A 27744-nucleotide genomic window follows, 5' to 3' on the forward strand; every position below is an offset into this window, starting at 1 on the left:
TCCTAGTGCCTAACCCTAACCGTCCCTCCTACTGCCTAACCCTAATTGTCCCTCCTAGTGCCTAACCCTAATTGTCCCTCCTAGTGCCTAAAACTAGCCCTAACCGTTCCTCCTAGCACGCCCCCAAGAGTGGCGAAAAGGGGATGCGTCATATAGACATGCCCCTTTTCATTGGTCACGCGCAGCAGAAGTGCCCTTGTTCTAGGTACAAGGCCCTGCCTGCTGCCGGACCTAGAGTGAACACTACTACTAGTGCCTAAACATAACCCTCCGGTAAATGCCTAACCCTAACCGTCCCTCCTAGCATGCTTCCTAGAGTGACGAAGAGGGGATGTGTCATAAAGACACACCCCATTTTCATTGGCCACACCCCCTTTTCCGTCCACGCTCTGCAGAAGTGCCCTTTCTCTAGGTCCAGCGCCCTTCCTGCCGCCGGAACCTAACCCTCCGGTAAATGCCTAACCCTAATTGCCCCTCTTAGTGCTACTCTACAGTGGTTCATGCATGTGCTATGTATGTAGTCTCTAACAGACAGGTTAGTAGTATGTAATGTTATGTTATATATAGGCAGTGTGTCATGCATGTGCTATGTATGTAGTCTATTACAGACCGGTTAGTAGTATGTAAGGTTATGTTATATGTACACAGTGTGTCATGCATGTGCTATGTATGTAGTCTATTACAGACCGGTTAGTAGTATGTAAGGTTATGTTATATATACACAGTGGGTCATGCATGTGCTCTGTATATAGTCTATAACAGATCGGCTCGTAGTATGTCATGTTATGTTATATATAGGCAGTGTGTCATGCATGTGCTATGTATGTGGTCTATAACAGACCAGTTAGTAGTATGTAATGTTATGTTATATATACACAGTGGGTCATGCATGTGCTCTGTATGTAGTCTATTACAGACTGGTTAGTAGTATGTAATGTTATGTTATATATACACAGTGTGTCATGCATGTGCTATATATGTAGTCTATTACAGATCGGTTAGTAGTATGTAATGTTATGTTATATATAGGCAGTGTGTCATGCATGTGCTCTGTATGTAGTCTATTACAGACTGGTTAGTAGTATATAATGTTATGTTATATATACACAGTGTGTCATGCATGTGCTATATATGTAGTCTATTACAGATCGGTTAGTAGTATGTAATGTTATGTTATATATACACAGTGTGTCATGCATGTGCTATGTATGTAGTCTATTACAGACCGGTTAGTAGTATGTAAGGTTATGTTATATATACACAGTGGGTCATGCATGTGCTCTGTATGTAGTCTATAACAGACCGGCTCGTAGTATGTCATGTTATGTTATATATAGGCAGTGTGTCATGCATGTGCTATGTATGTGGTCTATAACAGACCAGTTAGTAGTATGTAATGTTATGTTATATATACACAGTGGGTCATGCATGTGCTCTGTATGTAGTCTATTACAGACTGGTTAGTAGTATGTAATGTTATGTTATATATACACAGTGTGTCATGCATGTGCTATATATGTAGTCTATTACAGATCGGTTAGTAGTATGTAATGTTATGTTATATATAGGCAGTGTGTCATGCATGTGCTCTGTATGTAGTCTATTACAGACTGGTTAGTAGTATGTAATGTTATGTTATATATACACAGTGTGTCATGCATGTGCTATATATGTAGTCTATTACAGATCGGTTAGTAGTATGTAATGTTATGTTATATATAGGCAGTGTGTCATGCATGTGCTCTGTATGTAGTCTATTACAGACTGGTTAGTAGTATGTAATGTTATGTTATATATACACAGTGTGTCATGCATGTGCTATATATGTAGTCTATTACAGATCGGTTAGTAGTATGTAATGTTATGTTATATGTAGGCAGTGTGTCATGCATGTGCTCTGTATGTAGTCTATAACAGACAGGTTAGTAGTATGTAATGCTATGTTATATATAGGCAGTGTGTCATGCATGTGCTCTGTATGTAGTCTATAAGAGACAGGTTAGTAGTATGTAATGTTATGTTAGATATAGATAGTGTGTCATGCATGATGATGTGCTATGTATGTAATCTATTACAGACCGGTTAGTAGTATGTTATATATAGGCAGTGGGTGCCCAGGAGGAGGAACAGATTTCCTTTATTCTCCAGAATTCCTGTAACGCATGGGGGGACGCTGCCCGTTACCGCCATGTCCACCATATTTACTGGTGAAGCTTCTGCTGGCACAGACAACGCCCCTATGCCCAATGGTAGCACTGAACGGGCCCTGCTGGCGCTCCTATAACACGCACACTGAACGTACTGCGTTTGTGCGCATTTCTAGCCACCTCCCCGTCACGGTACAGGAGCGCCCATCACTCATCCGCAACTTTTCTGATACAGCGCCTTTGTGCGTGCGCTGTATGTAACGCACGCTGTGTACGTCTTTAGGAGATGTCGCGTCTGCACAGTTGCCAAACAAAAATTGTGACCATCGCCATTATGTGCAGCTCAGAACCAGGCCCATCGCCTGCGCTAAACATCCGCTTACGGAATAATCCGAACAACAAGAACCCTGTTTTCTTTCTTTCCGTCACTTTCATTTACGCCCACTGTGCTACATACACGCCCTCTGCGCTACATACACGCCCTCTGCGCTACATACACGCCCGCTGTGGTATTACACATGAATAAATCCCTTTAAATCCAGAATGGTTGATGCACTAATATGGTGCAATGTAGAAATCTGGCGCAATGACGGAGAGGCAGGAGCCATTATGGTGCCTCAATTACCAGTTCCAGGGAAGGCTATAACCTGCACGCTCATATACAATACAGTGTGATATGAGTGTACCCCTCGTCGGCGGCAGCGATGGGCATTATTACCTGTGGCAGAGAGGCTGGTCTCCAGCAGTGTGCGGTCCAGGCCAGCAGGGGGTGCTAGAACAGACACAGACAGGTTGGCACGTGCACTTTGCTCCTGTCTCTTCTGTTTCTCCAATATGGACGCCTGCTGCGCCGGGCTGAACAGGATGTAGTCTTCGTTGGAGCTTGAGATGTTGCTGGTGTCCGCGGGCTTTTCCCTGCTCCCTCCAGCTCTCGGGGCCGGGGGCCTGTGAGAAACACCCTGGGGTCGGGACTTATTGTACTTGTGGTGCAGCGCAGCTCTCTTTGACGCTGAGGGGCTTGTGGAGTCTTCTGAGCCAGGGCTGGATAGGGCGCGGGGCCGGGTACGTTTGCGGCTGTTGTGAGGCCCTAGAACCGCTTTCTTTGTGAACGCCATCTTGGCTTTACCGTTACTTTCGTTTACAGTCAAACCACCAAACAAGATTTTCGCCAAGTTGGCGCCAGTCCCCGAAGATCCCTCAGCTGCCCCCGGCCCGTGTGGCGATTGCATCGTGCGGTTACCAGTTTCTCATTCATCAGTTACCAAAGACGCTGCTGGTCCACCGTAACCTGTATAGTACGGATCTGACACCAGGAAGCCATGAGCTGGGGGAGGCGGAGAGCGCTGCAGCCGAATGACCGTCCTCCGGGGGAGCCAGTTCTGTGCCGGGAACAAGAAGACTGTAATAAGAGACCAGTGTAACTCCACAACATGAAGAGGAGGGCGTAATATAATACCCGTGTCTCCCTCCCCACACGGATGAGCAACAGGCGGGCGGAACAGGGGAGAGATTACCATATAATGACCATTAATGAGACGCTATTATTATAATGCAGAAAGTACTGCGTGATGAATGTATAGCGAACTCAGAGACGAGGACGTCCAGCTACCAATGAGCCAAAGGTTACAACAAGCTCTCCCCCTGCTGGAGGACCGTTGTAAGACCATTTTACTATACCAAGGGCTCATTTACAAACATTGCATTTAAGTACTGTACAAAAAAAACATACCCCGAACCACAGCAGCCAATCAGCTCTGATACAATGAAACGAGTGTCTGATTGGTTACTGTGATTGAATGCAATGTTAGTAAATGTGTCTAGGAGCAGAGACTCTTCCAGTAACCAGAGATGTTACATAAGGCTGGAAGCTGTAAGTACCGGGCGGGACTACTGGGGCAGATGTTACACGTTACCCCCTGGCATTCCCAAATATGCTATTGGGTAACACAACTTTGTCGTCTCCTACATTTCTCTCCAGTTCTGGATGACTGACAGGTTGTTCGGCCTTGTAGCCCAATGTCAGGCAATAGGCAGCCCTCCGAGCCTCTACCTACGGCCCCCAGCTCCCTCCTGCCTTCACATGTGTTATAGCTTGTAATACTTCTATACCAGTGTTGGCTAACCTTGACACTCCAGCTGTTGTGGAACTATATATCCCAGCATGCCCTGCCAGTTTTAGCATGCCCTAATAGCAAAACTGTAGCAGTGCATGCTGGGTTATGTAGTTCCATAACAGCTGGAGTGTCAAGGTTAGCCAACACTGTTCTATACCATGCTTTCATATGCGTTTCCTATAGAATGGTCACCCCCCCACACACACACACACCCTTCTATAGATTGGTCACCCCACACACGCCCCCTTCTATAGATTGGTCACCCCACACACACGCCCCCTTCTATAGATTGGTCACCCCACACACACGCCCCCTTCTACAGAATGGTCACCCCCCCACACACGCCCCCTTCTATAGAATGGTCACCCCACACACACGCCCCCTTCTATAGATTGGTCACCACACACACACACGCCCCCTTCTATAGAATGGTCACCTCCCACACACACGCCCCCTTCTATAGAATGGTCACCCCCCACACACATGCCCCCTTCTATAGAATGGTCACCCCACACACACACACCCTTCTATAGAATGGTCACCCCCACACACACGCCCCCTTCTATAGAATGGTCACCCCACACACACGCCCCCTTCTATAGAATGGTCACCCCCCCACACACGCCCCCTTCTATAGAATGGTCACCCCACACACACACCCTTCTATAGAATGGTCACCCCCCACACACACACCCTTCTATAGAATGGTCACCCCACACACACGCCCCCTTCTATAGAATGGTCATCCCCCCACACACACGCCCCCTTCTATAGAATGGTCACCCCCCACACACGCCCCCTTCTATAGAATGGTCACCCCCCACACACACGCCCCCTTCTATAGAATGGTCACCCCCCCACACACACGCCCCCTTCTATAGAATGGTCACCCCCCACACACACGCCCCTTCTATAGAATGGTCACCCCACACACACGCCCCCTTCTATAGAATGGTCACCCCCACACACACGCCCCCTTCTATAGAATGGTCACCCCACACACACGCCCCCTTCTATAGAATGGTCACCCCACACACACACCCTTCTATAGAATGGTCACCCCCCACACACACACACGCCCCCTTCTATAGAATGGTCACCCCCTACACACACGCCCCCTTCTATAGAATGGTCACCCCCCACACACATGCCCCCTTCTATAGAATGGTCACCCCCACACACACGCCCCCTTCTATAGAATGGTCACCCCCTACACACACGCCCCCTTCTATAGAATGGTCACCCCCCACACACATGCCCCCTTCTATAGAATGGTCACCCCACACACACACGCCCCCTTCTATAGAATGGTCACCCCCCACACACATGCCCCCTTCTATAGAATGGTCACCTCCCACACACACACGCCCCCTTCTATAGAATGGGCACCCCCCACACACACGCCCCCTTCTATAGAATGGTCACCCCACACACATGCCCCCTTCTCGAGAATGGTCACCTCCCACACACACACGCCCCCTTCTATAGAATGGTCACCTCCCACACACACACGCCCCCTTCTATAGAATGGTCACCCCCTACACACACGCCCCCTTCTATAGAATGGTCACCCCCCACACACACGCCCCCTTCTATAGAATGGTCACCTCCCACACACACACGCCCCCTTCTATAGAATGGTCACCCCCCACACACATGCCCCCTTCTATAGAATGGTCACCTCCCACACACACACGCCCCCTTCTATAGAATGGTCACCCCCCACACACACGCCCCCTTCTATAGAATGGTCACCCCACACACACACGCCCCCTTCTATAGAATGGTCACCCCCCACACACATGCCCCCTTCTATAGAATGGTCACCTCCCCCACACACACGCCCCCTTCTATAGAATGGTCACCCCACACACATGCCCCCTTCTCGAGAATGGTCACCTCCCACACACACACGCCCCCTTCTATAGAATGGTCACCTCCCACACACACACGCCCCCTTCTATAGAATGGTCACCCCCTACACACACGCCCCCTTCTATAGAATGGTCACCCCCCACACACACGCCCCCTTCTATAGAATGGGCACCCCCCACACACACGCCCCCTTCTATAGAATGGTCACCCCACACACACACACCCCCTTCTCGAGAATGGTCACCCCACACACCCCTTATCTAGATCCCCACACACCCCTTCTACAGAATGGGCACCCCCACACATCTCCCCTGTGCAGAATGATCCCGGAGCCCCCTCCCCCATCTCTCACTGGAATGGTCGCCCCCGCCCCCCTTTACACAGTGGCTCCTCCCCTGGCACCTACCTCGCCCCATGCTCGGGCACCCTGAGCCCCGAGCTCACCCAGCAGCCGCAACCGCCGCCGTCCTCGGTTTAAACTCCGCGCGTCAGTCTCCGGCGCCTGTGATGTCACCCTGAGCCCGGCGCCGCCATCTTGGTTCCGGGCATCATGTGACACCTCCACCAAGTCCCACAGTCACCTGTCACCTCTGAAAGCTGCTGCCATGCTGACACTTGTAGTTCCACCACACTTATATAGATGAGCAAACATTGCTAGCACTGGATACACTGTATCACTCCTGCTCCTGGTAGTCATAGCAACACCTCAGACCTGCTACTTACCATCCTGCAAGGGGTTAAGGTGGGATTGGCTCAGCTGATCCCTACCTTATAAATAGGCTGTAGGGATCCTGCCTGTAGGCAGCTGCTGTCTAGGCTGTGACTGGGCGGAGGATCCTGCAGGTGGATTTCTGGCTCCTAATAATAATAATAATAATAATAATAATAATTATTATTATTATTATTATTATTGACAACAATTCTTATTATTTCAGCTATTTTCACTCTTCTTGGGGGACTGAGGCAGTGACTATGGCAGAGCAGAGAGGGGGGAGCATTCCTGTAATCTCCCCAATGCTCTGCGCCTGTTTTCTCACTTATGTACTATAATAATGGGATAATATGACCTGGCTCTCTCTTTCTAGTTAATGTCTTGTTGTGGATACTCCTATATATGATGGAGGAGCCCCCCGTCCTTATCTGTTACTACTGCAGCAGTCAGAGGCCTGGGGGGCAGAGTTTTGCTATAGGGGGGGTTATTGCATCAGAGTCTGATGACCTCATACTGTAAGTGGCGCAAGATGGTGGTCATTACCCCAGGGTGACGTTATCCATATGGGAGACTGGGGGGTTAATCTCTCTATTGGGAATATGGGAGACTCTTAACTGGCCTACCCTCCAACATGACCCATTCCATTAGGTACAAGACACTCTGCTCCTGGACTTCCCACCTAAGGTATGATTGCGGTCACCTGTGCTGAACTAGGTAATTGATGACACAGGTGTTTCAGCACAGGTGGCTGCAATTATCAATTAAGAGGGAAGTCCAGGAGCAGAACATTTTGTACCTAATGGAACGTGGGTCATGTTGGAGGGTCTAAACTGGGTGTAACATATAGTTTCCTTATTTTTATTGTATTTTACTCATTAGTGCCGAGGATGGAACAGAAACTCCACCACAAATGTTCCTGGGCTCCAGCAAGAGCTAAGGCGAAGAGTGTGCATAGGTAATACATTGTGTGTGTAATACATTGTGTGTGTGCGCATAGGTAATACATTGTGTGTGTGTAATACACTGTGAGTGTAATACATTGTGTGTGTGTGCATAGGTAATACATTGTGTGTGTGTGATACATATTGTGTGTGTGTGAGATACATATTGTGTGTGTGTGAGATACATATTGTGTGTGTGTGTGATACATATTGTTTGTGTGTGTGTGTGATACATATTGTGTGTGTGTGTGTGTGATACATATTGTGTGTGTGTGTGTGTGATACATATTGTGTGTGTGTGTGTGTGATACATATTGTGTGTGTGTGTGTGATACATATTGTGTGTGTGATACATAGTGTGTGTGTGTGTGTGATACATATTGTGTGTGTGTGTGTGTGATACATATTGTGTGTGTGTGTGTGTGATACATATTGTGTGTGTGTGTGTGTGATACATATTGTGTGTGTGTGATACATATTGTGTGTGTGTGTGTGTGATACATATTGTGTGTGTGTGATACATATTGTGTGTGTGTGTGTGTGATACATATTGTGTGTGTGTGTGTGTGATACATATTGTGTGTGTGTGTGTGATACATATTGTGTGTGTGTGTGTGTGATACATATTGTGTGTGTGTGTGTGTGATACACATATTGTGTGTGTGTGTGTGTGATACACATATTGTGTGTGTGTGTGTGTGATACACATATAGTGAGTGTGCGCGCGATACATATTGTGTGTGTGTGTGTTATACACATATAGTGAGTGTGCGCGCGTTAGTGTGTGTGTCATAGAAAGCAGCCTAAATGCTAGCAGTAGCGTCACATTATTACTGTTTTGTCAAACTTAAATTGCTTCAGACGATCCGCTCTCCCGTGGGTGAAGCCGCACAGTTCTGTCTGTCTGCTCTGAAAGAGTTAAAAACTTCAGCAGAATTCAATATTCAGGGTTGTGCTGAACGGCGGATTTTCAATGCAGCACCTCAGTGTGGGATGCTCCTGTGATTCAGCATTTAGTGCCCCCTCTGCTATGCTGTTGGGGGAGTTTGTGTGGTAAAGTTTCCTGCTTTATAACATAGAAGTAACCTTGTGAAGACTAATTATACCTGTAATAATACAGATTCTGTGTCTATGTACAAACATCCCCCCCAGGCAGCATCTATGTGACCTAATAAAGCTCTGCAGGAAGACGATGCTGAGGCCGGAGCGCCCCCCGTATACAGCGTCTCTCCAGGAGTGTGTGAGCCTTCTGCACGAGGTAACGTAATCAGCGCAATGCGATGTCCCACCGCTCTTCTCGTCTTAGAGGCCGGTTCTTATATTCACATATAAAACCTTTTACATTGAGAACTATTAGCTTGTCCTTAACAGTTATAGATTGTAAGCTCACTTGGCTAGGAACCCCAATGGTGCATGTCTGTTACACTATATATATATATATATATATATATATATATATATATATATATATATATATATATATATATATATGCGCTATAGTTTTGTTGGGAGGTGGGGCAGTATATAGATGCACAGCTGTCCCGTGTTCACATATAATATGGGCGCGATTCTGGATTTGATGCAGCTGTGATTCTGAGACCGTGCGCCTTAATCGCATCTCCTACTCTGTGTACGCACAATCGGGACGCATGTGCAGCAGAAAATCGCTCCATTGTGTCCGATGTCGGCCGGGCGTGCGTAAGAGAATCAGACCCTTATTGCCGTTAGTAGAGATGACGTGTCTGACAGGGCTGAGGAGGGGTAACCGGTTATCTGTATGATCCTCTAATCAGCTACATGTCCTTTCTCCCGCAGCTTCTTGGCTGTCCCCAAAATATTCCCAGGACCTGTACCTGCCGGGCGCCCTCCATGCAGATTTCACGTTCCCCAGACGCGTTTCTCTGCCCAGTGTTCCAGTTCCTCGGACAGTGTGAAGAGCTCTCTGGTCTATGTGGGGCTTCAGGGTGAATATAATCTGCTGTAATTCTCAATCATGGTATAACTGAGCTCTCAGAGCTAGAGCTGGCAGAACGGTGTATTACATTAACGTCAGAAGAGGGTCAGAAGTAGGAGTATAGCGGAATTGGGGGTGTTGTCAGACAGCCGAATACCTTCATCCGTAACCACTCAGGTGTCCTACATGTGTTGCCGTGTGCATGCACTGTGTACATACAAGTCATGTCGTCTTAGTCCGGGGAGCCAATGTAAATGCACATTTCCCATGTTCTTTTTTTGCAGTTTTGCATTAGATAGAGATTTTAGCACCGGCAGCGATCAGGCTTCAGCCGATCTCACTTTCTACGTATCTGCCATTCAGTCCAGAGACCAGATGGAGCGCAATTTTGGCCACGTGCATTAATGAACATATTCCCTCAGAATATCGGCCTACAATCATACATGTATTTGTATCCTGACACTTATGGTACATACACACGGTCAGATTTTTCTTCAGATCTGAACGATAACTATTTAAAAAAATCCTTCATATCTGAAGGAAAATCTGACAGATGAACGATGCGCGTTCCCGATGGTCAGATAACGATATCTGACATCTGATGTGTTTGCAGTCAGACTTGGACGATTCCATTCATTTTAATGCAGTCAAAAATCGTTCAAATCGTTCATCTGACAAATCTGACCGTGTGTATGCTCCATTAGACTACTGCAACGCCCTCCACCCGGGTCTCCCAGCAATGGCATTACATCGCCGGCAGCTGGTACACAATGCTGCACCCAGGCTGTTGCATAACCAGCCCCCGTTCCTGCCACGTAACACCCACTCCTTATGCCCATTACTGGCTGCAAGTAAGAGGGTGAATCTGTTCCAAGATTTGGGTCACAGCCCAACATAACCAGGGTCCATGGTACCTGACGCAGCCTCTGATCTTACCGCCGGTTACTGAGATCGGTAGATGGACTGTTAGCTGTACCAGAATCTCACATCATTTAAGGGTTGAAGTTTTAGTTTTGCGGCTGCAGCTCTGGAACTTGTAACCTCGCACAGAACGAGAGGCCTCCACCTTAGAAACCTTCAAGAACAGACTCCAGACTTACCTGTTACTCATTCACGCATGTCACTAATGCCCCTTTAGTTTCTAACAAATACAACACAAATGCTTCGTTATTTATGTAGTCTATAATTAAGTTTATTTTGTAGCTTGTGTTCTTTGAATACAAATGTAAAACACTGAGTCCTATTGGGAGAAAAGTGCTATATAAATATTATTATTATTATTATTATTATTGCCGCGATCTGTGGGCGTCTCAAGTCTACAAATGTGCTGATAATAATCCAGGTGTTACAGGTCCAAAACTCAGCGTCCGTACAGAAATATCAGTAAATTATAGGTGCACCGGATAGGAATAACCATAACACCGCAGGCATCGCTATGTCGTGTGCACGCGCCCGGTCATTGATGGTAAATGTGATATTAGATCGGTGTAATCTGGCATCGCTATGTCGTGTGCACGCGCCCGGTCATTGATGGTAAATGTGATATTAGATCGGTGTAATCTGGCATCGCTATGTCGTGTGCACGCGCCCGGTCATTGATGGTAAATGTGATATAAGATCGGTGTAATCGGGCATCGCTATGTCGTGTGCACGCGCCTGGTCATTGCTGGTAAATGTGATATTAGATCGGTGTAATCGGGCATCGCTGTGTCGTGTGCACGCGCCCGGTCATTGATGGTAAATGTGATATTAGATCGGTGTAATCGGGCATCGCTGTGTCGTGTGCACGCGCCCGGTCATTGATGGTAAATGTGATATTAGATCGGTGTAATCTGGCATCGCTATGTCGTGTGCACGCGCCTGGTCATTGATGGTAAATGTGATATTAGATCGGTGTAATCGGGCATCGCTGTGTCGTGTGCACGCGCCCGGTCATTGATGGTAAATGTGATATTAGATCGGTGTAATCTGGCATCGCTGTGTCGTGTGCACGCGCCCGGTCATTGATGGTAAATGTGATATTAGATCGGTGTAATCTGGCATCGCTATGTCGTGTGCACGCGCCCGGTCATTGCTGGTAAATGTGATATAAGATCAGTGTAATCGGGCATCGCTGTGTCGTGTGCACGCGCCCGGTCATTGATGGTAAATGTGATATTAGATCGGTGTAATCGGGCATCGCTGTGTTGTGTGCACGCGCCCGGTCATTGATGGTAAATGTGATATTAGATCGTGTAATAGGGTATTTGTTCCTTTGAGACCACCCACAACATGTCCAGCATTAGGTAATCTGTGGCTTCTCCGGCTGTTGTAGAACTACAAGCCCCAACTCCCCAATAGGCAATATTACCTTTACATGAACAAATGCACAATTAAGAACAGTGTGTGAATGCTACGGGCTACTGGCCATCTACATGTCTACATGTGATGATGATTTGTGCATTCACTAATGTCCCCCCCCATCATCCGCAGCCCCCTCTGATCTGTATGTAACTCTGTCCCCCGTTTACTCCACAGATCCCCCTTCCAGCTGCTCACTGACTTATTCTTCCAGATGGACTCTCCCTGCTGCTGGTGCAGACTGGTCACCGATGCTCCCCGGCTACAGGAACTCTTGTCAGTAAGTTACATGTTACTATTGGCTTGTACTGGTGGGGTCCAGGCATGGGCACCCCCCCCCCCACACCTTCTCAGCAGTTATTCATTTTACACACTGCCCTAGTTACTGTGATGCCTCAGAGCAGTGCCTCAGTTATACACTGCCCTAGTTACTGTGATGCCTCATAGTAGTGCCTTAGATCATATTATACCAGTTATACACTGCCCTAGTTACTGTAATGCCTCATAGTAGTGCCTTAGGTCATATTATACCACAGTTATACACTGCCCTAGTTACTGTTATGCCTCATAGTAGTGCCTTAGCTCATATTATACCACACAGTTGTACACTGCCCTAGTTACTGTGATGCCTCATAGTAGTGCCTTAGATCATATTATACCACAGTTATACACTGCCCTAGTTACTGTTATACCTCATAGTAGTGCCTTAGCTCATATTATACCACAGTTATACACTGCCCTAGTTACTGTTATGCCTCATAGTGCCTTAGGTCATATTATACCACACAGTTATACACTGCCCTAGTTACTGTGATGCCTCATAGTGCCTTAGATCATATTATACCACAGTTATACACTGCCCTAGTTACTGTGATGTCTCATAGTAGTGCCTTAGATCATATTATACCACAGTTATACACTGCCCTAGTTACTGTTATGCCTCATAGTAGTGCCTTAGCTCATATTATACCACACAGTTGTACACTGCCCTAGTTACTGTGATGCCTCATAGTAGTGCCTTAGATCATATTATACCACAGTTATACACTGCCCTAGTTACTGTTATACCTCATAGTAGTGCCTTAGATCATATTATACCACACAGTTATACACTGCCCTAGTTACTGTAATGCCTCATAGTAGTGCCTTAGCTCATATTATACCACAGTTATACACTGCCCTAGTTACTGTTATGCCTCATAGTGCCTTAGGTCATATTATACCACACAGTTATACACTGCCCTAGTTACTGTGATGCCTCATAGTGCCTTAGATCATATTATACCACAGTTATACACTGCCCTAGTTACTGTGATGTCTCATAGTAGTGCCTTAGATCATATTATACCACAGTTATACACTGCCCTAGTTACTGTTATGCCTCATAGTAGTGCCTTAGCTCATATTATACCACACAGTTGTACACTGCCCTAGTTACTGTGATGCCTCATAGTAGTGCCTTAGATCATATTATACCACAGTTATACACTGCCCTAGTTACTGTTATACCTCATAGTAGTGCCTTAGATCATATTATACCACACAGTTATACACTGCCCTAGTTACTGTAATGCCTCATAGTAGTGCCTTAGCTCATATTATACCACAGTTATACACTGCCCTAGTTACTGTTATGCCTCATAGTGCCTTAGGTCATATTATACCACACAGTTATACACTGCCCTAGTTACTGTGATGCCTCATAGTGCCTTAGATCATATTATACCACAGTTATACACTGCCCTAGTTACTGTGATGCCTCATAGTAGTGCCTTAGATCATATTATACCACAGTTATACACTGCCCTAGTTACTGTGATGCCTCATAGTAGTGCCTTAGCTCATATTATACCACACAGTTATACACTGCCCTAGTTACTGTGATGCCTCATAGTAGTGCCTTAGATCATATTATACCACAGTTATACACTGCCCTAGTTACTGTTATACCTCATAGTGCCTCAGATCATATTATACCACACAGATATACACTGCCCTAGTTACTGTGATGCCTCATAGTAGTGCCTTAGCTCATATTATACCACAGATATACACTGCCCTAGTTACTGTTATACCTCATAGTGCCTTAGCTCATATTATACCACACAGTTGTACACTACCCTAGTTACTGTGATGCCTCATAGTAGTGCCTTAGCTCATATTATACCACAGTTATACACTGCCCTAGTTACTGTTATACCTCATAGTAGTGCCTTAGGTCATATTATACCACAGTTATACACTGCCCTAGTTACTGTTATACCTCATAGTGCCTTAGGTCATATTATACCACAGTTATACACTGCCCTAGTTACTGTGATGCCTCATAGTGCCTTAGATCATATTATACCACACAGATATACACTGCCCTAGTTACTGTTATACCTCATAGTAGTGCCTTAGATCATATTATACCACACAGTTGTACACTGCCCTAGTTACTGTGATGCCTCATAGTAGTGCCTTAGCTCATATTATACCACACAGTTGTACACTGCCCTAGTTACTGTGATGCCTCATAGTAGTGCCTTAGATCACATTATACCACAGTTATACACTGCCCTAGTTACTGTTATACCTCATAGTACCTTAGATCATATTATACCACAGTTATACACTGCCCTAGTTACTGTTATACCTCATAGTGCCTTAGCTCATATTATACCACACAGTTGTACACTGCCCTAGTTACTGTGATGCCTCATAGTAGTGCCTTAGATCACATTATACCACAGTTATACACTGCCCTAGTTACTGTAATGCCTCATAGTAGTGCCTTAGATCATATTATACCACAGTTATACACTGCCCTAGTTACTGTTATACCTTATAGTGCCTTAGGTCATATTATACCACAGTTATACACTGCCCTAGTTACTGTTATACCTCATAGTGCCTTAGGTCATATTATACCACAGTTATACACTGCCCTAGTTACTGTGATGCCTCATAGTGCCTTAGATCATATTATACCACACAGATATACACTGCCCTAGTTACTGTGATGCCTCATAGTGCCTTAGATCATATTATACCACACAGATATACACTGCCCTAGTTACTGTTATGCCTCATAGTAGTGCCTTAGATCATATTATACCACAGTTATACACTGCCCTAGTTACTGTTATACCTCATAGTGCCTTAGCTCATATTATACCACACAGTTGTACACTGCCCTATTTACTGTGATGCCTCATAGTAGTGCCTTAGATCACATTATACCACAGTTATACACTGCCCTAGTTACTGTTATGCCTCATAGTAGTGCCATAGCTCATATTATACCACACAGTTATACACTGCCCTAGTTACTGTTATGCCTCATAGTAGTGCCTTAGATCATATTATACCACAGTTATACACTGCCCTAGTTACTGTTATACCTTATAGTGCCTTAGGTCATATTATACCACAGTTATACACTGCCCTAGTTACTGTGATGCCTCATAGTGCCTTAGATCATATTATACCACACAGATATACACTGCCCTAGTTACTGTTATGCCTCATAGTGCCTTAGATCATATTATACCACAGTTATACACTGCCCTAGTTACTGTTATGCCTCATAGTAGTGCCTTAGATCATATTATACCACACAGATATACACTGCCCTAGTTACTGTTATGCCTCATAGTGCCTTAGATCATATTATACCACAGTTATACACTGCCCTAGTTACTGTTATACCTCATAGTAGTGCCTTAGATCATATTATACCACAGTTATACACTGCCCTAGTTACTGTTATGCCTCATAGTAGTGCCTTAGCTCATATTATACCACACAGTTATACACTGCCCTAGTTACTGTTATGCCTCATAGTAGTGCCTTAGATCATATTATACCAGTTATACACTGCCCTAGTTACTGTAATGCCTCATAGTAGTGCCTTAGATCATATTATACCACAGTTATACACTGCCCTAGTTACTGTTATGCCTCATAGTAGTGCCTTAGATCATATTATACCACAGTTATACACTGCCCTAGTTACTGTTATACCTCATAGTAGTGCCTTAGATCATATTATACCACACAGTTATACACTGCCCTAGTTACTGTTATACCTCATAGTAGTGCCTTAGATCACATTATACCAGTTATACACTGCCCTAGTTACTGTGATGCCTCATAGTAGTGCCTTCGATCACATTATACCACAGTTATACACTGCCCTAGTTACTGTGATGCCTCATAGTAGTGCCTTAGATCATATTATACCACAGTTATACACTGCCCTAGTTACTGTGATGCCTCATAGTAGTGCCTTAGATCACATTATACCACAGTTATACACTGCCCTAGTTACTGTGATGCCTCATAGTAGTGCCTTAGATCATATTATACCACACAGTTATACACTGCCCTAGTTACTGTTATACCTCATAGTAGTGCCTTAGATCACATTATACCAGTTATACACTGCCCTAGTTACTGTGATGCCTCATAGTAGTGCCTTAGCTCATATTATACCACAGTTATACACTGCCCTAGTTACTGTTATACCTCATAGTAGTGCCTTAGATCATATTATAGCACACAGTTATACACTGCCCTAGTTACTGTGATGCCTCATAGTAGTGCCTTAGATCACATTATACCACAGTTATACACTGCCCTAGTTACTGTGATGCCTCATAGTAGTGCCTTAGATCATATTATACCACAGTGTCACCACATTGTGGTCCCTAAAGCTTACAATATGCCACATTGTACGGTCTCCAGTACACATGCCACACATTGCGATCATTCACATTAAGCCAAACCGTGCTTGGCGGGCAATTCCAGCAACCTGGTAGACCACTTTATGACCTGGGTGTAGTTGCAACAGGCCCCACAGGTGGGTCCCCCAACCCTAGCAATAGGAACTTGTTGCACCCACTAAAGCTACGTCTATGGTTCCAGTGTTTGCCCTGGCACACCCTAATGTCAGATGCTGTCATTGTGTTTGCCAGCAATACCAAGTGAGATGAGGGTAACAGTGAGTGAGTCAATAACTTGCGCCCTCCCCTTCAGCTCGTACCTTAAATCTCTCCGCCCTTGGCAGGGCTGAGGAGGAAGCAGTACAGTGAGTCCTACATGTCTTATAGAAAAGTCGAGTTCTGTCTGGCCTAATATGAATTGGTGGCATAATATGGACATAAGTGAGGCAGGAACTGTGACATTGCGGAAAATATCTTTTTGCGTAGAGGGGGGACCTTTCCAGTCTCGCATTCTGTGCCTCCAGATGTGACCCAAGTGTACGACAATAATTGGGGGGGGAGGGGTGCACCTACATGGATCACACCATTGGATTGATGCAGCCTCTTAAATCTTTTTTGGCATCTCACATAAAATGTTTGAGCAAGTTCCCGAGGTCTGTCCTCTGTGTATAACATGTAACTTATTGATGGGCTCTATTCTACAAATCCCGGCCTCGGGCGTCGGACATATTGGTGAACATGACACAAAGCGGCTCCCAGATGTCTGTATAATCTGCTTTCTTGTACCTCTGTGTATAGGATTACAGTACAGCATGGATGCTGGGGCCCCGCCAGATGCATTACCCCTGCGGAGCGTGCCAGGCAGCGGAGACGGAGGGCCGGGTATGGTTTTTTTGGCTTATCATAAACCTTTATATTGACCATACAGTCTTTGGTCATTTACTATCAGCATTTCTGTGCCCGGTTTCTGCCACATAACCACGCGGCTTCACCCCGACAACTGAATGCATCTCTTCAATCTTCTTGTCAGAGTCCTGTGGGCAAGAGCCAGGAATGCCACAATCCTTGTATGCCAGTCAGGAGGCCCAGGGAGCACAGGAGAGACTTCCCAGCTGGTGAGTCATGGTGAGGGCACCCCAGGGTCTGTCCTTGGTTATTGCACGGGAAGGCTGGCAGTAAGAAGTTGAGGCTCATTCAGTGCCAGTAAGCAACGCTATGCTGCAATGCTCTGACCATACTGTAGGAGGCAGCAGCTCCCATCTTATATGACCACGGTCCTTCCCATACTGACCACGGTCCTTCCCATACTGACCTGTAAATAACTGTGCAATGGTTTCTTCTGCTTCCTCACACCTGGGCCAATGGCTGTCAGCCCTCCATGGCGTCTGACCGGGACTCAGAGCGGAGATCAGAACAATAGCGGGTATTACACTGCGCTACCAGCATTTATTTATAAACCTGTGACTATTATGACGTCATGTGTTAAGTGAGAAATAAAATAAAAAAATAAACATTAACCATAAAGCGTTGCAACCACAACATGTCACACATCTAGCATGACTGCGGTCTCCTCCTCAGAACGTCTGTATAACCTGGGCCAGGCCATGAGCAAAGACTTGACCAAGAAGGAAGTGCGATCTGACCAAAGGCCGAGACAGGTGAGCGACTAATGTGCCACCTGGGTGACCCTCATACACTGATCTATTGCCAACACATGGCTGGTTCTGGCCTGAAGAGGAGTTTTTTTGCTTTTCCAGTTAAAATGCAGTCACCCGCATGTGGTGGAGGCAGCCATTTTGGGGTGTGAGCTAGTACTCTGCCTGTCAGTTTAAGAAGTTGAACACCTAAAATGGGTGCTTCCACACTGCATGTGACAGTTACTCTTAAAACATGTCAGTACCACCCTTTCTACCTCAGGGTCCTTAGGGATCCACAGGGGTACCTTGGGGGTATAGGGCTTGGCTCCAGCCATGGGCACCACAGAGTTAAAGATTTCCTCCCAGGATGCACCGGGCCCCCTCCTATATCCCGCCCCCAGGCCAAGGCACCTCAGTTTCAGTAGGTGCCCGGCCGGGAGCTGGTCATCGCAGAGGGGGGCTGTGTAAACAGCCCCTGAAGATCTTCAAGAGCGGTAGCCGACCACCGGTAGCGATCCGGGGAGCTCAGCGGGCTCTTGGGGGTTCCAGCTAGCGGAACCACCGGGCGCCTTGGACTGTGGCTGGATGTACGGGGGGCTACTTAAGGTAAGCAGCGGGCGCCCGCTGAATCACAGTCCGGCGTCCCCAGGGATGGGGGCTCCCTGGGGACGGCAGTATAGTGGAGCCAGGCGGATGCCTACGCTCTCCACTAGACCACCAGGGATACGGGGATGGAGCGTTGCGGAACACGCTCCAGCATCCCGGGGGGGTTAATGGCCTGCCAGGGGAGGATGCCTTCCCTGTAGCGCACAGGAGGCTCCTCCCCATCACTGCTCTCCGCCGCCTTACGCTGAGATTTTGGCGGGCTGAGGCAGTGATCTTCCCCAGGCCTGCCTCCCTTCATCCTCCGGCGGCCATTTTATGAGCAGACGCTGTGGTGCAGGGTGCGGAGCCTGGGTGCCCCTTACATACCTCTGCTCCCAGTATAAGGTCAGCGTATGTAGCGCTATCACTGCCAGGCTGTTGGTCTTTGTAAGTGATAGTGCACTTAGTGCAGCGTTTCTGCATTGTATGTGACTTTATGCTAGCGCTGTGTGTCTGATCTTTTCTCCTGTCAGCCATTTTACTATCCCTATTTCTTCCTCCTGACCAGCTCTCTCAGTGCCAGTACTGTCAGGGTGGGAATTTACCTCACAGTATAAGATTTATTTCTGAGAGGAGTGTCACATACCACTGTGTCCAGTGAGGACTCTGTTAGAGGAGCACCTCTCCTATTTTCTTGCTCCAGATGTAAAGCAGGTGTGGGGGAGGGGGCGGTACTCCAGGATGGGTTATGTGCTCCATGTTTGGCCATCCCTGGTACCTCTGCTGTACCCAGCACCTCTCAGGAACCACCTTGGGCTTGTTTTGCACAAGCCCTGACTGTTCTTGTAAATAGGCTTGCAGCCCCTCCTACGTTTCCACAATTGGGGTTTGCACAGCAGGCGGTAGTCCCGCCTCCTGTTCTGGGAGTTCCGGGACCGATAGTAATGCTGTGCCCCCCGCAACATGTCCTTAATCAGGCTGACCCAGGTTTGTCTGATTCTGGGGTGCGGGGCTCTCAGCAGGATCAATCCAGACCTGCTAAAAGACTGTTATTGTCATATCCATCCGCTCAGGATGATGAAGATGACGACTCGTCTGATGAGGGCGAAATTGTAGATTTTTCGGACACGGACACTCCTCAAGTAGGGGCAGAGGCTAAGTCTAGTATTTACATTCCAGGCCTCATACGGGCAGTCCGTGCGGCCATGGTAATTACTGATGACAACTTACCTGCAGCGCCTACTCATGCTTATTTTAAAGAGGTTAAAGGAGCTGCAGCAGTTTTCCCCCTATCTGGTCAGCTAGTTGATCACCTGGAGGAGACGTAGAAATCTCCGGGAAAAAGATTTCAACCTCACAAGCGTCTGGCTCGTACATATCCCTTTGCGGAAGATTACTTCACTAAATGGGAGTCTCCTCCTCAGGTGGATTCTCACGTGACGCACTTAGTAAAGAGCGCAACTTTGCCTATTCAGTCTGTCTTCTCTGACAGATACTACAGACCGTAAGGTGGAGGTGTGCCTAAAGTCTATCTATTCCCTTGCTGGCGGAGCATCTAGACCAGCTATGGCTGTCTGCTGGGTGGCCCAGGCTATGGAAAGGTGGGCGGACGCTTTGGAAGCATCATTTGCTTCTGAGGGTACCTGCGAACAGGTTATGTTAGTGGGTAACCTTCGGGATTCCGCTACGTACATTAACGAAGCAGCTTTGGATTTGAGCCTGCTTACTTCTAGGATTTCTGCGGCGGCTGTGGCCGCTCGACGCTCCTTGTGGTTACGTTCGTGGAGGGCGGACGCTGAATCCAAGAAAGGCTTGGAATGCTTACCCTGCAATGGGCAGGTCCTGTTTGGACCAGCCTTGGACAAAATAGTGGACACGTTGGCGGCTGCCAAATCTGCATGTCTACCCTCAGCCCCGACTCCGTCTGGGTCTAAAAATCCGTCCTATCGCCCTCCGGGAAAACCTAGGGTTCAGTCTTTTCCGAGCCCTTCAGGTCCCAAAAAGACCGCTAAGACCAAGAAGCAAGCTTGGAGTACCAGACGTCCAGCTGCCAAGCCGGACGACAAACCCTCAGCCTGATGGGTTGGGCCTCCCCTTGGGTGATCCCAAGGTGGGAGGCCGACTTCTGCAATGCGCCCAGTGTTGGTTCAAAACCACCACAGACACTTGGGTAAGGGAGGTGGTATCTCAGGGATATGCCCTCTCCTTCCGCAGAAGGTCTCCTCATCAGTTCTTTGTAACAGCACGTCCTTCAGATCCAACGAAGGCTCTAGCGATCCAAGAGTCTGTGCGTTCTATGCTTCAGATGGGAGTAATAGAACCTGTTCCGTTATCCCTGAGAGGGACCGGATATTACTCCAACCTTTTTCTGGTTCAAAAACCAAATGGATCATACCGACCTATACTCAACCTCAAGTCCCTGAACAAGTTTTTAAGGGTCCCTCGGTTCCGAATGGAGACTCTGCGTTCTATTGTTTTAGCTATGCAGCCTGGGGATTTTATGGTGTCCCTGGCTATTCAGGATGCTTACCTGCGCATATCCCCATTGCTAGGGTTCATCAGCGTTACCTCAGATTTAGTGTCGGACCTCCATTACCAGTTTCAGGCTCTACCGTTTGGCCTTTCCACGGCTCCTCGGGTGTTCACAAAAGTAAATGGCGGTCATGGCGGCACACCTGCAGGTGCAGGGAGTTCGCCTGTTACCTTACTTGGATGACCTTCTGTTGTTGGCAGGGTCGCCACAAGTCCTTTGCAGCCATCTACAGCTGACAATATCTGTATTGCAGGCTCACGGCTGGATAGTGAATTGGAAGAAGTCTTCTCTAATTCCTTCTCAGAGAATGGTCCATCTCGGGGCATTGTTGGACTCTCAGCAACCGAGTATTTTCTTGACTGAGGAAAAGATAGCCCAGTTGCAGTCCAAGATACGCAATGTTCTAAGCAGTCGCCGATTGTCTCTTCTCTCAGCGATGAAGTTACTGGGTTCCATGGTGTCAACGTTCGACATGGTGGAGTATGCCCAGTTCCATTCCAGGCCTCTACAAATGTTGATCCTGTCCAGATGGGACAGAAATCCCTGTCGAATAAAGACGCAGATGATCAGGCTCACTCCGGAAGTGCGCCTGTCTTTGACGTGGTGGTTACAAAAGTCTCATCTCAGCAGGGGACGTCCGTTTTGGATTTTGGATTGGGTCCTTCTCACAACGGATGCCTGCCTTCGGGGTTGGGGCACTGTGACAGGCCCACATGTCTTCCAGGGCCAGTGGACGTCAGAGGAATCGGACCTGCCAATCAATATATTGGAAATTCGAGCAGTGTTCAGGGCGCTGCAGCATGCAAGACAGTTTCTGCTGGGGAAACCTGTGCAGGTTCAGTCAGACAACTCCACCACGGTGGCTTACCTAAATCGTCAGGGAGGAACTCGAAGCCAAGCGGCTCTAAGGGAGGTGTCCCGCATTCTGTCTTGGGCAGAAGGCAATCTTCCGGCCATTTCGGCCGTCTTTATTCCGGGTCTGCTCAACTGGGAGGCGGACTTCCTCAGCCGCCACGATGTACACCCGGGGGAATGGTCTCTTCACCAGGAGGTGTTCCAACTCCTGGTGGACAAGTGGGGTCTTCCTGAAATAGACCTCATGGCCTCCTGACACAATCGCAAGCTGTGGGCGTACGGATCCCGAACAAGAGACGCAGGAGCTCTCCTGGTGGACGCTCTGTCGGCACGATGGAACTTCCAATTCGCGTACTTGTTTCCTCCGTTCTCCCTGCTGCCTCGAGTAATTCGAAAGTTCAGGCAGGAAGGAGGCAAGATCCTGCTGGTGGCCCAGAAGGAGTTGGTACTCGGATCTCCAGTGTCTATCAATCGACACTCCTTGGCTGTTACCTCAGAGGCCGGACCTATTGTCTCAGGGTCCTTGTTTCTACCCGGACCTGAGTCGGCTATCTTTGATGGCGTGCCTCTTGAGACTTCTCTCTTGAGGTCCAAGGGTTCTCTAGAGCGGTGGTCAATACCATGTTACATGCTCGTAAGCCGGCTTCAGCTAGAATTTACCACAGGGTGTGGCATACCTATTTTGAGTGGTGTCGCCCTAAAGCGTACGATCCTCGCGAGTTTAGAATATCGAGAGTGTTGGCTTTCCTTCAGGCAGGCTTGGATTTAGGTCTACGCCTTGCTTCACTGAAGGTGCATGTTTCTGCCCTGTCGGTTTTGTTTCAACGAAGGATTGCTACGCGGCCTGATATCCGTACCTTTATGCAGGGTGTCCTTCACATCCAGCCTCCCTATGTCCATCCGGTAGCTCCATGGGATCTGGCTGTGGTCCTGAGGGCGCTGCTGGATCCTCCTTTTGAACCTCTGGGTTCTGTGGATCTGAAATGGCTTACGGCAAAAACAGTGTTCCTTTTGGCTATTGCTTCAGCCAGAAGGGTGTCGGATTTGGGGGCTCTTTCGTGTCGTCCCCCATTTCTAATTTTTCATTCGGATAGGGCGGTACTTCGTACCCGTCCCGAATTCCTTCCTAAAGTGGTGTCTAGTTTCCACATTAACGAGGAAATTGTGGTCCCAGCCTTTAATTCATCTGATCTCACAGCTGGTGAGGCTTCTTTGGATGTGGTACGGGCTCTGCGGATTTACGTGGACCGTACCAGTTCTTTGAGAAAATCGGACTCTTTGTTTGTCCTATATGGATTTCATAAGAGGGGTTGGCCTGCCAATAAACAGACTTTGGCACGCTGGATCTGCATGGTGATCTCTGAGGCATACACTCATGAGGGACTTCCAGTGCCACCCTCTGTGAAAGCTCATTCTGCAAGATCTGTGGGACCTTCGTGGGCAGCTCGACGTGGCGCCTCAGCTCTTCAGCTTTGTAAGGTGGCCACGTGGTCCTCTGACCATACTTTCATCAAGCATTACGCCTTTGACACATTTGCTTCTCAGGATGCTTCCTTCGGGCGGCGGATTCTCCTCTCGGCACAGGAGCATCCCCTCCCTTGAAGGATACTGCTTTGGGACATCCCCAAGGTATCCCTGTGGATCCCTAAGGACCCTGAGGTAGAAAACAGGAGATATGGTAAGAACTTACCTTTGTTATCTCCGTTTCTACGAAGTCCTTAGGGTCCACAGGGCGTCCGCCCTGACGCCCTGTGCTTCTGTAGGGTGTTGTTCTGGTCACCAGTTTCTGTCTCCCTTTTCTATGCGAATGTGAATCTTGTGTGTTCCAGACTTTCTTCTTTTTTCCTCTCTCCCGGCCTATGGCTTGATTCTAAAACTAAGGTGCCTTGGCCTGGGGGCGGGGTATAGGAGGGGGCCCGGTGCATACTGGGAGGAAATCTTTAACTCTGTGGTGCCCATGGCTGGAGCCAAGCCCTATACCCCCAAGGTATCTCTGTGGACCCTAAGGACTTTGTAAAAACAGGAGATATGGTAAGAACTTACCTTTGTTATCTCAGTTTCTACTCAGTTTTACAGTGATCTTGTTGTGGACACTCAAGGAGATGTCCCTGTGTCTGGTCTCTGCGCTGTTTGAGGACACAAATATCTGGGGTCTCTTACAACGTTGCATATATTATTTTCTTCTGCAGGGATATTTGCCCTCAGTCCGGGAGCTAAAGAACTCTCTGAAGATTGACTTGGTGCAGCACCAGCTTTTTCTCATGGATCTAGAGTCCCGTTTGTCTGGCCTGGAGCGCCGAACGCAGGACGTCACCAGATCTCTGGAGAAAGCCAGTAGGTGTTGGCTGGGCATAATACAAGTGGGGTGATACTGGCATCTCGGGGTTCTATGTTCCAGGGCAGCAGTTGGGGAAGTGGGGGCAGCTATGAGACCCTGAGCAGTGAGGACAGCAGGTATTTCTGGGGCATATTCAGAGGTTATAGGTCAGGTGTTGCTTTTTTGTTTTGACAGGTATACGTCCCATTAGGTGATTGTATGAATTTGTATGGCGCTGTAAATGGGAACATTGCCACATCCTACGCTCAAACAAAGACCAGTACCAGACAGAGTAGTGTTTATAGTCAGGTCAGTATTTCAGAGTAGAGCTGAATATTGCTCAGTAATTACCCCTATTTTTATTAGGCCCGCCCCACCTGCAGCTCATAATGACCATCTAACTAAGCTGGTGTCAAACCCACAATTAAACCACACCTCATGTGATGTACAAAACAGGGCTGTGGTGGGCGGGGGCTGTAGTGGTCAGGGGCCCTGGGCTGTGGCGGGCGGGGGCCCTGGGCTGGAACAAGAACTGCTTTAGTTTCACAGCTGATTTGGGGCCTGATTCAGAGCCGTTCGCTATTTGCGGTCGTTCGTTCAAAAACAAGGGGTGGCTATTCAAATGATCCGTTCGCAAATTGCAGTCTGTTCACACCTCTAAGTCTGAACGAGCGAGCAAAACATACGCTCGTTTATTTGTTAAAAACGCCCCCTGGCCGCTCGCACATACGTCATGTCCGCTATTTATTAGATTAATCGAGTACATCGACCAGCGTATGAACTGCTCGCTATTCTTGTGGTTGGTTTTTGCTACCACAATCTTGCGAGCAGTTCTGGCTATAAAATAACCCAGTGACGTGGTCAATGACGCTGCTGTATTAATTATGCACACCCATAAAACGCCCGTTTTGACCTTTAAGCACGCCTGCGTTCGGATCTCCACTCCCCATTTTCAAGCACCTTCCCCTGTTACCACCCACATACGCCTCATTCTATCACTCAAAATAGCAGGCATTCGCTATATTGCGAGCACATGAATTTCGGCCGCACTGACTGGTTCGCGCATGCGTATAACGATCCGTACGCATGCACAGATGTGCGAACATCGCTCGGAACGAGCGTACTGCCGCTAGCGAGTGGCTCTGAATGAGGGCCTTAGTTTGTGTAAGATTTAAGAACTGAACATTGAGATTTGGGGAAGTAGTCTCCTAAAGTAATGACCCAGAAGTCAATGGGAAAAGGCGCCTTCTGTGCCTCTTCTAGGCTTCTAAAATCTACAGCTTGTGGAGCATCCTGTGCTTGTGTGACACCAGCCTGACACTGATCATTCTCCCAATGCAGATCTAGAGCTGAAAGCCATTAAACGAGGAAGCGTCACACCGAAGTCTGTCGTGGGTCAGCAGATGTCTTCTCCTGAGAGAGAGGACCTTCATGTCCTGGACAGTCCCTGGGAACGGTGGGCGTGGAGTGAGGACGCTCTGCGGTCAGACAGGTGGCGGTGTGATGCGACTCCGCCTGTACGTGATTACACACATGGCTCATTACTGTGAGAACATGTTCTTGTGTCTTAGGGGGAGATGTATCAAGCAGTGAAGAAGTTACCCATAGCAACCAATCAGCTGCTGCCAATCATTTTATAGAATCTCCTTCATAAATGCTTCGTCAAAGCTGACTGGCTGCTATAGGCCACTCCCCCAGGCTTTACACAGCTTGATGTATCCCCACCTCCCCCTTAAGTTCTTTGTTTAATAACCTGCCATGGTGGTCTTACCATAGTCAGTATTTAATTTCTTACTGTATGTTTGGTTTTTGTACCCCCCTCCCCAGACACAGAATAAACGTTGCAGAAGAGAGACCCCCGCTTACAGGGGTCGCCCAGCAGATGGCGGCGGAGGATGCTGGAGTGAGCTACAGACTGGCATCTCCCTGTGCCAGGATCAGGTTAATGTGAGTGCAGTGCGATGGGCAGCGGACATTGTGCAATACTGTAATGTCTGCTTGGGAATAATGGTACATGATGCTCTCAGTAGGTCTAATACAGGAATAGAAGTCAGATTGTTTTATGATTTGCTTTTGTAGCCATCCGATATCTCTGACACTATTGGTCTGTCTAGGGCAGTGTTGGCTAACCTTGTCACTCCAGCTGTTATGGAACTACATAACCCAGAATGCACTGCTACAGTTTTGCTATTATGGCATGCTAAAACTGTGGCAGGGCATGCTGGGATATATAGTTCCACAACAGCTGTAGTGTCAAGGTTAGCCAACACTGGTCTAGGGGGTTAGTCGGTGACTAGTTATATTCCACAGACAGTACACAATATTCTGAAAGCTAGAGCCCACATTTGTGGTGGTTGCATTCTGTTGTATATTGAAATACTTTAAGGGGTTTTGATGTGTGGTATTTGCCTTAAAACCCCTCAGCCATCTACCAGGCTTCCTGGAGAAAGGGACGGCAGTATAAAATCTCATATCCCAGACAAACCTGTTCAGCTGCGGTAGAACTAGAAGTCCCAGCAATGATGTGCCGGCCTCAGGCATTGCAGAACTTGTAGCACCACAGATGGAGCTACCCTAATGTACGGATTTCTTGTCCGTTGTTTGCAGATTCTTATACAGCAGATAACTCGGCAAATCAACTGGACTGAGACCGATGAAAACGTCTCACCGACCTAGATGTAACGGACGGGGAACGAGAACAGGAGGAGGTCCCAACGCTGCCAGGCTGTGTCCCCGATATTACTAACTCCTTATTTATTAATAAACTATTATCAGCACCAAGTGTCTCCTAAATGTTACTGCAACCGCTGGGGGGAGAGGGTGGGGCCCTGATATCGCTTATTATTGGGGACTGTCTCAGACATACATATGATGTGTGTGTGTGTGTGTATATGTCGGTGCTTCCCCAGTCTCCATCCACCGCTAGCTGCAGAGTAATGGTGGGTACACACTGGGCGATATTACCGAGCGACTGCACAATTACGACATCGTAATCGTGCAGTCGCTCAGTAATCGTGCACAAATC

At 47.6% G+C, this 27744-nt stretch overlaps 2 protein-coding genes across 2 annotated transcripts in view; one reads left to right on the top strand and one right to left on the bottom strand.

Annotated features, from left to right (window-relative positions):
- Window positions 1–6628, bottom strand: part of POLQ (DNA polymerase theta) — a 225038-nt gene extending 218410 nt beyond the window's left edge. Inside the window, exons 1-2 of the mRNA XM_088455888.1 lie at window positions 6543–6628; window positions 2866–3526 (exon numbers count right to left, since the gene is read on the bottom strand). Coding sequence (XP_088312014.1) covers window positions 2866–3376 — 511 coding nt within the window. The 5' untranslated portion in view covers window positions 3377–3526; window positions 6543–6628. The remainder of the gene's footprint in view (window positions 1–2865; window positions 3527–6542) is intronic.
- Window positions 6629–6889: 261 nt separating this feature from the next.
- LOC148478138 (uncharacterized) lies at window positions 6890–27496 on the top strand. Its single transcript, XM_088455892.1, has 12 exons — window positions 6890–6979; window positions 7728–7803; window positions 8942–9047; window positions 9605–9753; window positions 12261–12363; window positions 17591–17674; window positions 17823–17907; window positions 18371–18450; window positions 24592–24736; window positions 26061–26236; window positions 26547–26666; window positions 27327–27496. Exons 2-12 carry the CDS (start codon window positions 7736–7738, stop codon window positions 27393–27395), a joined length of 1185 nt encoding a protein of 394 aa, XP_088312018.1. The 5' UTR covers window positions 6890–6979; window positions 7728–7735; the 3' UTR covers window positions 27396–27496.
- Window positions 27497–27744: the final 248 nt, after the last annotated feature.

Source organism: Taudactylus pleione, unplaced genomic scaffold (genome assembly GCF_031769625.1).
Source record: "Taudactylus pleione unplaced genomic scaffold, aTauple2 ptg000677l, whole genome shotgun sequence".
NCBI lineage: Eukaryota > Metazoa > Chordata > Amphibia > Anura > Myobatrachidae > Taudactylus > Taudactylus pleione.

What these genes read in the sequence shown, in the direction of transcription:
- LOC148478138 (XM_088455892.1), top strand. Translation starts at nt 7,736, where the DNA reads ATGGAACAGAAACTCCACCACAAATGTTCCTGGGCTCCAGCAAGAGCT. An exon ending in GGCTACAGGAACTCTTGTCA is followed by an intron (nt 12,364 to 17,590) that starts GTAAGTTACATG and finishes CTCTGTGTATAG; the next exon opens with GATTACAGTACAGCATGGAT. An exon ending in CAGCGGAGACGGAGGGCCGG is followed by an intron (nt 17,675 to 17,822) that starts GTATGGTTTTTT and finishes TCTTCTTGTCAG; the next exon opens with AGTCCTGTGGGCAAGAGCCA.